Below are 14137 nucleotides of genomic sequence, written 5' to 3' on the forward strand. Positions count from 1 at the left end.
ATCTGTGCCTCGACCCAATCCTGGCTCTACGGACTATTCCTTCTACCTCGTGGCTTGGTTTTTGCTCTGACATGCACTGTCAACTGTAGGACATTATATACACAGGTGTGTGCCTTTCCAAATCATGTCCAATCAATAGAATTTACCAATGAAGTTGTAGAAACATCTCAAGGATGACCAATGGAAATAGGATGCACCTGAGCTCAATTTCGGGCTCAAAGGGACTGAATACTTTTATTTAATTAATTTTTTTATAAATTTGCAACAATTTCTAAAAACCTGTTTTCGCTTTGTCATTATGGGGTATTGTGTGTAGATTGATGAGGGAAAAAAGTAATTTAATCAATTTTAGAATAAGGCTTTAACGTAACAACATGTGGAAAAAGTCAAGGAGTGTGAATACTTTCCGAATGCACTGTATATGCCTACATTTGCACGCAGGCCAGGTAGCCTATAGGTCTACTTCTGTGCGTGCGTGTCCTTACTCAACATTGACAGGAGCGCTCCAAACAAAAGACGATGACTAAATTGACAAAACTCATAAATGGAATTAAATAAACCAAAACTTGTTTCTCACAAGTGTAGCATAGGTTGTGCACTCTGCAAACAATGTGTCCACTCCGCCAATGAGAACAGGAAGACTGGAATAATAATGTTGAATACATTAAAATAAATTACCATAATCAAAGTAACAAACATTGTAGATTTGAAAGTATAGGAATTAACGGTAAATGTACTACTGGTGATATATGTAATGGGGAATAGATATACACTAACAATCAAACACAAACAATTCACACAATTAAGTTATGAAACAATGAATGTACACAAATTGGCGGGAGAGAGCACATTCTGAAGAGAGAATTGCATTGTGCATCTGACGCATGGTCAATCAGACGTCTGCAATGGCCATGCAGCATTTATGGTGATATGGCCTCAGCAGAAGTCAGGGCAAGAATGGCTTCAGCAGAAGTCAGGGCATTCTTGCACTTCACAGAGCAATGCAGAGCTGTTGTCAAGGAAGTGAGTTTGTGTTTATACAGGATGTACCGCCCCCACCTACCGTCAACCAATCATGTCAATGCGGAGCTATACAGAGCCCTCCACATTGTTACAACATTTTGGAGGTGCATGGCGATGCGGTACAGAGCTCAATTTGGCCTTTAACACATTTTCGAATTAAGCATAAATTGGCTTTTAGTCTAGGCCTCCGCAATGGATTAGTTCACTGAAATGGGCGCAAATATATAAATATATACAGTACCAGTCAAAAGTTTGGACACAGCTACTCATTCCAGGGTTTTTCTTTATTTGTACTATTTTCTACATTGTAGATTAATAGCGAATACATCAAAACTATGAAATAACACATATGGAATCATGTAGTAACCAAAAAAGTGTTAAACAAATCAAAATATATTTTATATTTAAGATTCTTTAAAGTAGCCACCCTTTGCCTTGATGACAGCTTTGCACACTCTTGGCATTCTCGCAACCAGCTTCATGAGGTAGTCACCTGGAATGCATTTCAATTAACAGGTGTGCCTTGTTAAAAGTTAATTTGTGGAATTTCTTTCCTTCTTAATGCGTTTGAGCCAATCAGTTGTGTTGTGACAAGGTATGGGTGGTATACAGAAGATAGCCATATTTGGTAAAAGACCAAGTCCATATTATGGCAAGAACAGCTCAAATAAGCAAAGAGAAATGACAGTCCATCATTACTTTAAGACATGAAGGTCAGTCAATAACTTTGAAAGTTTCTTCAAGTGCAGTCGCAAAAACCATCAAGCGCTATGATGAAACTGGCTCTCATGAGGACTGCCACAGGAATGGAAGACCCAGAGTTACCTCTGCTGCAGAGGATAAATTCATTAGATTAACGGCACCTCAGATTGCAGCCCAAATAAATGCTTCACAGAGTTCAAGTAACATCTCAACATCAACTGTTCAATGGTCGAATTGCTGCAAAGAAACCACTACTAAAGGACACCAATAAGAAGAAGAGATTTACTTTGGCCAAGAAACATGAGCAATGGACATTAGTCCGGTGGAAATCTGTCCTTTGGTCCAAATTTGAGATTTTTGGTTCCAACCGCCGTGTCTTTGTGAGACGCAGAGTAGGTGAATGGATGATCTCCGCATGTGTGGTTTCCACTGTGAAGCATGGAGGAGGAGGTGTGATGGTGTAGGAGTGCTTTGCTGGTGACACTGTTTGTGATTTATTTAAAATTCAAGGCACACTTAACCAGCATGGCTACGACAGCATTCTGCAGCGATACGCCATCCCATCTGGTTTGTGCTTAGTGGGACTATCATTTGTTTTTCAACAGGACAATGACCCAACACATCTCCAGGCTGTGTAAGGGCTATTTGACCTTAAAGACTGTTGGAAAAGCATTCCAGGTGTAGTCCCGTGTAGCTCAGTTGGTAGAGCATGGCGTTTGCAACGCCAGGGTTGTGGGTTCGTTTCCCACGGGGAGCCAGTATGAAAATGTATGCACTCACACTCAAATCAACGTATATTTGAGATTCTTCAAAGTAGCCACCCTTTGCCTTGATGACAGCTTTGGAAGTCGCTCTGGATAAGAGCGTCTGCTAAATGACTAAAATGTAAATGTAAGCTGGTTGAGAGAATGCCAAGAGTGTGCAAAGCTGTCATCAAGGCAAAGGGTGGCTACTTTGAAGAACCTCAAATATAAAATATACGTTGATTTGTTTAACACTTTTTTCGTTACTACATGATTCCATATGTGTTATTTTATAGTTATGATGTCTTCACTATTATTCTACAATGTAGAAAATAGTAAAAATAAAGACAAATCCTGGAATGAGTAGGTGTGCCCAAACTTTTGACTGGTACTATATATATATATATATATTTTTTTTTTTTTGTTACTGCTCGACTAAAACAATCTCGGTCAACCAACAGCCTAACAACCAAACAATCAACCAGTCGACTAATTGGGGTTAGCCCTAGTACATAGGATGCTGTATATAGCATTTTTACATATTAAAACAAAATACATAAATAATATTTGGCCAACCTTTGCTGCTATGCTTGCAGATGTGCATAATATGCTGTGACCCTAATCAAAAAGTATTTAATAACTTCAAATAACAAAAACGTAGCTATAGGTTGTTGTAACATTTAAACTTAAAACATGTTTTTCACTTTTCTGCACTGCGTGGATCACCGGTGCGGTTGAATGCAATATTGCTGTATCAGTAGTGTTAAGTTGCATCAATTCAAATCTGGTATAGGAACAAAAAGAGGTCAATATAGGTCTTCTAAAATAGACTAGTATTTTAATTAATGCAAAACACTTCAATGGTAAATATGATGTTCGTATATACGGGTCCACTGAAAAACCACGCAGGGTAGTCAGAGAACTGAGCCATTGTCATAAGTTCTTCTTTAAATACTCTGACAGAGATAGTTCCCGCTCCCTGCTGGCCTATCAGAGTAGAGACTGAGCGTGGTTTAGACTTACTCAGCCTATCGTTGGCGCACAGGCTGGTCCCAGGCCCTTGGCGCTTCACTGTTGCCAGGTGTTAGTTGTTTTGCAACTTGTCCAGAGAGTCAGCACTTTTGCAGTACACATGTCCTTGAGCGGTTTAACAAAGAGGCAGTGTGTGTGTATGTTAGACACAAGTCTTATCTCATCCTACCCCCTAATGGTTCCTCACATTAATCACAGCTTGTTATGTTGACCAATCTATATCAGTACAGTACAAACCTATTATGTTTAATCATTAATGCTTTCCTATTAAGCTAACAGCACATCTAAAAAATAATTGAATGATTTCCCACAATCCCCCTTTTCACACCCACTGGGGTGTCACTCATTAAAATACAATACAAACAAAAAGAATCACACTTTTATTAATAGGCAATAATGATAATAAAAAAAGGCCTTCAGTTCTTCCATCTACACCCAACTTGTACTAGGTTGGCTACCAGCCACCCAGGAACTTTAAATCTTCACATAAGAAAAGACAAACATTCACAATGGTTAATTTGATTAATAAAGCATAAAACATAAACAGGGAAGTAAACTTTGGCCCCCTTTAGACACCCTCTAGGGTGTCACTCCACCACCTCACCAATAGCAAACCAAGGGTCATCCTTTGTCAACCCCAGTTTCCTCCAAAAGCTAGACTCACTGTCTGCATCTCCTTCTTGAGCCCCTAGGAGGGGCATCATACCAGCCGCATGCACGACATCTGTAACAGACTTTCTCAAACAAGGAATTACACAGGCAGCACAGCACATTAATATTAGAAACACAACTACTAGGGTCAGAAATCCAGTAACCACCAATGATGCGAACTTACCAAACCATTCCCCCAACCAGGAGAACAGTCCATTTCCCTCCATTCCAGCCATGCTCTTCATTTCAGCTGATAGTTTATCTAAACCAACCAGGGCTTTAGAGATACTCCCGTCAGGACTGGTATTGTTAGGGATAAACGTACAACAATGGCTTACCATTCTATAGACACCACCCCTTTCTGCCTGATCTAGAGCCAACCTCTTTTTACTAAGTCATAAGAGTGAGATGGCGGATAATTGTTCAAAAGATCCCTTCTGTTGCATCCCTAGTCTAGCCAATAAATCGTTGTTGGTCGTAATAGATATGATTAATCCAATTCACAATTTTGTTTATTGTCACCCACCAAAAGAACGTGGTAGTAAACCCTTCCCCTAATTGTTTCATAGCTCGGTATCCATCCGATACCCCCCTTGGTATCCCAATCGCATCCATCTAAATAGGGCTATTCTCCTTCTTGTTAAAACTCCTCCTACATCTGTTTAATCCTTGGTTCCTGGTGACTAATTCTAACTAGCTGAATCAGTAGAACCAGGGCGCATGTATCTAGCCACCCCTTTGGAATTGTCTGCCTTACACTGCCCTTACTGGCACACGCCCACCATACATCGGTTACAGGGGCTGTAAGGTTCAAAATTCCGAACACAAATATAATAGGATTTTATAATCCCAAGCTGCTTATTGACATGTACCCCACCCGTTGGCTACGTCCCCAACCCTTATTTTGAATCTGACAGTCTGCCCCTCTCTGACTCCCATTTTGTAGGCCACTCGTCCTTGACGGTCAGTATGTCGGGTCGCTTCTCTTCTCTTTTACTTCTTAACAATGGTAAGGGCATAGCGTAATTGGTGGTGGATCTTGACATATCAAGACCATTACCGAGACTATGATGCAACTCAAGTTATCCATATATATATATATATATCCAACATATTTTTTTTAAAAGTATTTTGTCCTCTCCTTCGTATATATTTATTATTTAATCCTACCATCCCCCTTTTGACACATGTTTTGCTCATGTGTCAATATTACCACCTACCTAAACAATCACTTAGGTAATATGGGAAATGTATCATCCAATTGACATCCCTTATTTTTAAATACTGCCTAATTTTAACATAACAACCCTTTATAACCATCATACTAGGTGTGTTGTTTTTTATTTGAAAAACCCAATTTGAAAAACAACAACCACTTGATTTGGTAGCTCACTGCCTAACTTCACTACTGCTCCCCCTCGCCCTGGGCAACATTCCAATGAGATAAGCTAATCTCTTTCTCCTGGTTATACATTTTGTTAACCTTCAATTACCATCAGTAATCTAAAGATGGTAGTACACACAAAACATGATACAGATATCCCCAGTCCTAACCCATCAATAATTGTTTGTATCAATCTAATTCCTCATAACTAATCCATAAAACCACTCAAAATTCCTCGAGTATACAATGATTATTTAATTGATTACCCTAAATCTGCTACATGTGATCTCATCTCAAATGATCCATTATCAATTATTTGATCAACCCCCTAGGAAAATCTGTCTCCCCTTCTATTGTTCCTGTCCCCCCTGTAAATGTCATATTTCATTTTTTAGCCAATACAATCACGGTTACATCAAATGTTCCCTCCTTTGGCCATTTAGTTACTATCTTTCTGGTCCTTTTTCTCATTTGTTAGAGATATTACCAATATCTTCACTATTTTCTGGGAACCTTCTCTTCATGATTGCTACTGGTGATCCTGCCATCTCTACTTCTGGTGTGGTCTAATGTCTATATTAGGGTGTAAGGTAAATTATTCCTGTTGTCTTTTTCAGCTAAACGTTTTAAATATCCCTCAGTTAATGGTATTTTCTCCCTAATATATCTTCATACTCTTCTTCTTTCCCTAAATGAGATTTAATCCCTTGCCTTTCCTCTACTATCCTTCTATCATTACTGGATCAATGATAATAACTGTAATAACTATTAATAATAATTGTAATAACTATTTCACATTAAATTGTGCCTTTTTCTGATAATGTTATAATTGTAGCCTATTGCATTACTTTAGTTTAAAATACCCACTATAGGTTGGTGCTATTCCCTCAGCATAATAGCTAAAGCTCCTTGCATCCCCTGGTCCCCGTAACGAAAATAAATGATCGTTCTATAATTCACCAACTATTTGCATACACCACTGGTGTTAAGCAACCTATCGAATAAAGTAATAACAATTAGAATTCATCAAAGCACTGCCTTTCAGTCAAGTATTTAGACCTCTACTTGAAATCTTACAGCTCAATCTAACTTGCTTGACTGTCTCTATTTTTTTTTCGCTAAACAGAGCCATAAATTATTCTCCTTTGTCCTCAACTCAATTTTCACAGCTCTATCGCCATTTCAGTTCGCTATTCAATTTCTTTAACTGTTCTCTCTGATTAGGCCCTAATTAATAAAACAAATACTTGCTATCGTTGATAAGCATACATTTAATGATATTCCTATCATTTGAACTATCTCTCACCCCTCCCCTTGCTCCTTCCTACACAACAGGGGAGGCGCGGGGACCCTGTAACATGTTTTCATAGACCTTTCTAGAATACTTCTACTTAAGCTATCTAATTCAACCTTTCACATTTCTCAATCCACGTAGTAATCTAGGTCTATAGCCCCAATGCGAAAGCTTTACCCACTGTCCCTACCTGGGTTCGAACCAGGGACCCTCTACATACATTGTCAGTCACCCCACACATTCCGCGATGCTTTCAAAGTAAATACTTCCAGTTCATAGAGCAAGTGACGTCAATAAATGAAAACCGCACTAGCTCTCACCTCATTCAGCAACACAAAAACTCTCTCTCCCTACACCCATTCCCTATTGAATAAGTGAGTCTTTCTATTTAACCCCAACCACGCTACAAATCTTCCATTCAACATCACCAAACCAAACACTCAGTAGTATCCGGTTACCACCCATACCAGCCGCCGAATTCACTCATACACACAGACCCCACCCCATGCCACCGAAATGCCCAACAAAACATAATAGTTCAATGGAGCCCCCTATTGGCTCTCCACTATTTATACATTACTTCCATAACCACACCAGTCATGGTCCGATCACCCATCAAACCCCATCACATGATCAAACAACGGCACAACCTTAAACTCATATGGGGCGGCAGGTAGCCCAGTAACCAAGAGCACCGTGCCAGCAACCGAGAGGTCGCCGGTTCCAATCCCCGAGCCGACCAGGCGAAAAATCTGCCGATGTGCCCTCGAGCAAGGCACCCAACCCCAATTGCTCCTGCAAGTCGCTCTGGACAAGAGTGTCTGCTAAATGACCAAAAATGCAAATGTAAATATTCTCTACTTTATATTTCAACGATAAACCAAATTATTTCAGTCTAATTATTTAACCAGTATTATGCTATGTCAAACATCAACGTTACAGTTTAATTATATCAGTTCAATACATTTCAATTTAGTTATATTGACTATTCATTATCTTTACCTTTACATTGTCAAATTCAACCTCGCCTACTATCCTCCTCCCTATCAAAAAAATACTCAGCTGAACCTAGCCGTACCCTCTTAGTTACGGACCTTGCCAGTCGCTAGTATTATCTAAAATTTCCCGAACCTAGCCGTACCCTCGAAGTTACGGACCTTGCCGGTGTAATTTTTTAAACCTAGCCGTACCCTCGTAGTTACGAACCTTGCCGATAGCAATTACTAAGTCAATTATTCCCTGTATCTTCGAACCTAGCCGTACCCTCATAGTTACGGACCTTGCCGATAGATTTCAGTATTTTCCCCGAACCTAGCCGTACCCCCGTAGTTACGGACCTTGCCGATGGAACAATACTCTATGGTACCATGGTTTAACATCACATTCACCACAGGTTTGCATGTCACAATATGGTGCTTATCTACTCATAATAGTTTCATAATTTAGTTCACTTACATCAAACAGGTGTTTCACAAAATTAATTTGGATAAAGCCAATGTGCAGAACTTTAGTTATATAACAATAGGTGTCTGCTTACCTGTTTTTAGTAGTCCGGACTCTTTGTGAAACACACCGTCCAATGACAGAGATGTCCAATGGGCCGGACAATACCCAGCGAAGTCCCTCTACCAGATCACGTCGGTGGTCACCAATTGTTAAGTTGCGTCAATTCAAATCTGGTATAGGAACAAAAAGAGGTCAATACACGTCTTCTAAAATAGACTAGTATTTTAATTAATGCAAAACACTTCAATGGTAAATATGATGTTCGTATATACGGGTCCACTGAAAAACCACGCAGGGTAGTCAGAGAACTGAGCCATTGTCATAAGTTCTTCTTTAAATACTCTGACAGAGATAGTTCCCACTCCCTGCTGGCCTATCAGAGTAGAGACTGAGCGTGGTTTAGACTTACTCAGCCTATCGTTGGCGCACAGGCTGGTCCCAGGCCCTTGGCGCTTCACTGTTGCCAGGTGTTAGTTGTTTTGCAACTTGTCCAGAGAGTCAGTACTTTTGCAGTACACATGTCCTTGAGCGGTTTAACAGAGGCAGTGTGTGTGTATGTGAGACACAAGTCTTATCTCATCCTACCCCCTAATGGTTCCTCACATTAATCACAGCTTGTTATGGTGACCAATCTATATCAGTACAGTACAAACCTATTATGTTTAATCATTAATGCTTTCTTATTAAGCTAACAGCACATCTAAAATATAAGTGAATAATTTCCCACAGTAGCCAACCTTGGCTAATGCTCAAATGTTGCTGTAATAGGCCTACATGTTTCTCTTATGCATGGTTTTGTTGCAGGTTTAGTTTTTTGGTTATTAATTGTCAAGCTTTGAAAACCGAAGCTAGACTTCACCATTTTAGTAGCCTAGCTAGGACTGTGGCATGTGTCTGTACACTTTCCCTTCGCTGCGCTCTGTAACAGGACACACGACAGCATCGCAAATTAAGTTTAATTCACAGATGCGAGCACAATCAGGCTGTAATTTCTTAAAGTAGATGATTCAAGTGTTGACTCATTTATACTCGCTTGTGTGTCCTATTCGGCCTGCGGGCCTTGTGTCTGACACGTGCACTAGCCTATTAACCACGTTATGACTGGCTTGTGATCATTACCCTTGCTAGTTTGATTGTATTGACATTCCCAGCCTTAGTTACAGTCGACTATTTTTGTTCAAAATAATGAGTCATTGAAACTGAAACGGTGCATCCTGAATGGGTTGTGGCATCAAACAATGTACCCGGCCAGCTGTGATTTACAACCTGATAGCAATATTTTTTTAGACTACCAAGAAATGTATTGGTGAATTATATTAATCATGCATTGAACTGCATCGATCTATTCTGCCAACAATGCCTTACTGTAGTCATGGAATTGTGAGTCAAATATAACCTATGTTTAAAACCTCTTATGAAGTTGGTTTGAAGCATAAACTGGGAATGTAAGATTTTTGACTGATATTATGATTGTTTCATATCTGCAGTAGTTAAAATGCTGTCCGTTCCACAGAAAGAGGATCACAACCATAGAAATCCTATTCAGTTACTAGTGGGGACTATTTCATAAACCCTCAAAGTTCCAGAATGGAGTGAAAATGGCAGCCATATTGGTAAGGGAGAAATCCAAACCAGTCTCATTGGAATGAATGGCAGTAAAGGGATAGGTGATGCATTTCATACGTCTACTTATGCAGGAAAATAAAAGTAAGGCATGTGATATCAGAAATGGTGTAATAGAATTATTGTCAACCTAACTTTTTGTAATATAATTATAAATACAGTTTATACTGGTTTTATACCACTTTTCTGTATAAATAGCCTATCAAATAGATGTAAAGAGACCATAAATGTCTCCGTTTTTGTTTTCTTGGAAAGCTGTGAGTGCTATTATATGATGCAATATCAGTACCTGTTGCATTTACAACTTGTCTAAGTCCTATCATCAACTGATTTCATGTTGACATATTGGCAGTTAATTTTTTTAAATTATGGAGTCATTCCTCTAAAACTGGCTGGCTAACTAGCTAACAAACATACAGTGCAGATTAATTATTTAAATTAATAATTTTACAGAATATAAATAGTAAAGATATTAATCATTTTTAAAAGGCTGAAAGTTCCATGTCAGTTGTTGATGTCAGTTGTTGATGTTTCTGTCTGTCTCTGTTTCCATAGCGAAAGACTTCATCCGGAACATGATGCAGAAGCACCCTAACAAACGGTTCACCACAGAACAGGCCCTCAGACACCCCTGGTGAGTCACACACACAGATCCAGGATCAGCCTATCCTCTGCACATCTTAACTATAACCATTAGAGGAGGAAAACAGAAAACTGACCTCGGATCAGTGTCTAGGAAGCCCATTATTTCCTGTTTATTACTTGTTCCTGGTGATCCTATCAATGTCATTTCCTGTTGCAGGATCATTGGAAAGACAGCGAGGGATCAGGACATCTATGAATCAGTCAGCATGCAGATCCAGAGGAACTTTGCCAAGTCCAAATGGAGGGTGAGCAACATATGAGGCGACATACAGTATGCTAGCATACATACATTTATTATATTATTATTATTATTATTATGATCAAAACATGATTATTTATACAAACATATTAATGCTAATATTCCTGTGTATTTGTGTGTGTTACAGCAAGCCTTCAACGCCACAGCAGCCATCAAACATATGAAGAAGCTGCAGTTGGCCCACGCCGACCCCGACGCCCCTCTCCCTGCCATCCCCGCCATCGCCATCAACCCCTGCAACTCCCAGAATCCTCTGCGGGGTGTCAGCAACATCACCACAGAAGACGTCGACACCAACGGCAACCTCTCGACCCCAGTGTGTCACATGACCCCTCCAGAGGCACAGTACCGGTGCCTGAGAGCCAGTCACAGCGAACCCATGCACGCGCCGGTCGTCATGGAGACGTATAACGCAGAGAATTGCTCCTCATTCACGGCAGCTAAGAGGTGAGTCCAAGTGGACTGAGGGGAATGTATCTGTCGGGGGAGGTGGTTTGAGATATGTCCACAAAGTGTAGAATCTGTGGTTCTGAAGGCTCTGCTTTTTCATGTCTTGTTTCAGCTGTGACGCCATGGACAGGGCGACCAATAGGAATGGTCAGACCATGCAGACTGGGGTGTGTTCTGTCATGTGATTGTTTGATTGACCTGAGGCTCAATTCAACTGCTTCAAGGTAAATTGGTCTCATATACACAACAATGCACGTTCTCTTGCATACACTCATGCACACAATAAGCAAAAATACAGAGAGATAAGTTGATAGGAAAACACCCAACTTTCTCACATACAGTGGGGGAAAAAAGTATTTAGTCAGCCACCAATTGTGCAAGTTCTCCCACTTAAAAAGATGAGAGAGGCCTGTAATTTTCATCATAGGTACACGTCAACTATGACAGACAAAATGAGGAAAAAAAATCCAGAAAATCACATTGTAGGATTTTTAATGAATTGATTTGCAAATTATGGTGGAAAATAATTATTTGGTCAATAACAAAAGTTTCTCAATACTTTGTTATATACCCTTTGTTGGCAATGACACAGGTCAAACGTTTTCTGTAAGTCTTCACAAGGTTTTCACACACTGTTGCTGGTATTTTGGCCCATTGCTCCATGCAGATCTCCTCTAGAGCAGTGATGTTTTGGGGCTGTCGCTGGGCAACACGGACTTTCAACTCCCTCCAAAGATTTTCTATGGGGTTGAGATCTGGAGACTGGCTAGGCCACTCCAGGACCTTGAAATGCTTCTTACGAAGCCACTCCTTCGTTGTGTTTGGGATCATTGTCATGCTGAAAGACCCAGCCACGTTTCATCTTCAATGCCCTTGCTGATGGAAGGAGGTTTTCACTCAAAATCTCACGATACATGGCCCCATTCATTCTTTCCTTTACACGGATCAGTCGTCCTGGTCCCTTTGCAGAAAAACAGCCCCAAAGCATGATGTTTCCACCCCCATGCTTCACAGTAGGTATGGTGTTCTTTGGATGCAACTCAGCATTCTTTGTCCTCCAAACACGACGAGTTGAGTTTTTACCAAAAAGTTCTATTTTGGTTTCATCTGACCATATGACATTCTCCCAATCCTCTTCTGGATCATCCAAATGCACTCTAGCAAACTTCAGACGGGCCTGGACATGTACTGGCTTAAGCAGGGGGACACGTCTGGCACTGCAGGATTTGAGTCCCTGGCGGCGTAGTGTGTTACTGATGGTAGGCTTTGTTACTTTGGTCCCAGCTCTCTGCAGGTCATTCACTAGGTCCCCCCGTGTGGTTCTGGGATTTTTGCTCACCGTTCTTGTGATCATTTTGACCCCACGGGGTGAGATCTTGCGTGGCGCCCCAGATCGAGGGAGATTATCAGTGGTCTTGTATGTCTTCCATTTCCTAATAATTGCTCCCACAGTTGATTTCTTCAAACCAAGCTGCTTACCTATTGCAGATTCAGTCTTCCCAGCCTGGTGCAGGTCTACAATTTTGTTTCTGGTGTCCTTTGACAGCTCTTTGGTCTTGGCCATAGTGGAGTTTGGAGTGTGACTGTTTGAGGTTGTGGACAGGTGTCTTTTATACTGATAACAAGTTCAAACAGGTGCCATTAATCCAGGTAACGAGTGGAGGACAGAGGAGCCTCTTAAAGAAGAAGTTACAGGTCTGTGAGAGCCAGAAATCTTGCTTGTTTGTAGGTGACCAAATACTTATTTTCCACCATAATTTGCAAATAAATTCATTAAAAATCCTATAATGTGATTTTCTGGATTTTTTTTTCTCAATTTGTCTGTCATAGTTGACGTGTACCTATGATGAAAATTACAGGCCTCTCTCATCTTTTTAAGTGGGAGAACTTGCACAATTGGTGGCTGACTAAATACTTTTTTTCCCCACTGTAAATCATATGAATCTTCATGTGAATCCCCCCCCCCCCCCCCCCCCCCCTTCTCTTTCTCCAGTGTTTCTGCAGTGTTGCAGTCAAGAAGTTTGTCGCTTGTCGCTGGCTGCAGCTCTGCAGAGTTGCAGCTCTGCAGGTGTCTATCTGCTGCCTCCTGCTGGTTAATTTCTGTAGTGCTCTTCTGAGATGCCAAGGGGCCCATAGCAAGGACCCAAGGCCCGAACCTTATCCAGAGGAGAACACAGGAAGACCTGGGGTTCATACCCAACTACAATGCAGTACATCTACACTCACACACACACACACACACAACTGTATGCACTCACACACACAAATGAAAACTTTAATTTCTCTGACCCAAGCCATTGTCGATGAAGCTTTAGAAATGTACATTCTGTACGTCTATCTCAACAGAAAATATTTGAAGTATTCAAAAATATATTTGCAATGTATAAGTGTCTATGACTAATGCTTATTGACCTATGGAACACAAATGTGTTTTTTATATACATACTTTTTTTGCTGATATGATACAGTGAGGGAAAAAAGTATTTGATCCCCTGCTGATTTTGTACGTTTGCCCACTGACAAAGAAATGATCAGTCTATTATTTTAATGGTAGGTTTATTTGAACAGTGAGAGACAGAATAACAACAACAAAATCCAGAAAAACGCATGTCAAAAATGTTATAAATTGATTTGCATTTTAATGAGGGAAATAAGTATTTGACCCCTCTGTAAAATATGACTTTGTACTTGGTGGCAAAACCCTTGTTGGCAATCACAGAGGTCAGACGTTTCTTGTAGTTGGCCACCAGGTTTGCACACATCTCAGGAGGGATTTTGTTCCACTCCTCTTTGCAGATCTTCTCCAAGTCATTAAGGTTTCGAGG

General features: G+C 40.4%; 1 protein-coding gene across 1 annotated transcript in view; it reads left to right on the forward strand.

Annotated features, from left to right (window-relative positions):
• LOC311134215 (calcium/calmodulin-dependent protein kinase type 1D-like) overlaps positions 1 to 13719 on the forward strand; it is a 29134-nt gene extending 15415 nt beyond the window's left edge. The window contains exons 9-13 of the mRNA XM_084167825.1: positions 10514 to 10592; positions 10761 to 10848; positions 10990 to 11309; positions 11425 to 11536; positions 13306 to 13719. Coding sequence (XP_084023951.1) covers positions 10514 to 10592; positions 10761 to 10848; positions 10990 to 11309; positions 11425 to 11497 — 560 coding nt within the window. The 3' untranslated portion in view covers positions 11498 to 11536; positions 13306 to 13719. The remainder of the gene's footprint in view (positions 1 to 10513; positions 10593 to 10760; positions 10849 to 10989; positions 11310 to 11424; positions 11537 to 13305) is intronic.
• The last annotated feature ends 418 nt before the right edge of the window (positions 13720 to 14137 follow it).

The sequence above is a fragment of the Coregonus lavaretus genome (genome assembly GCF_964263955.1).
Source record: "Coregonus lavaretus genome assembly, chromosome: 8".
NCBI classification, from domain to species: domain Eukaryota; kingdom Metazoa; phylum Chordata; class Actinopteri; order Salmoniformes; family Salmonidae; genus Coregonus; species Coregonus lavaretus.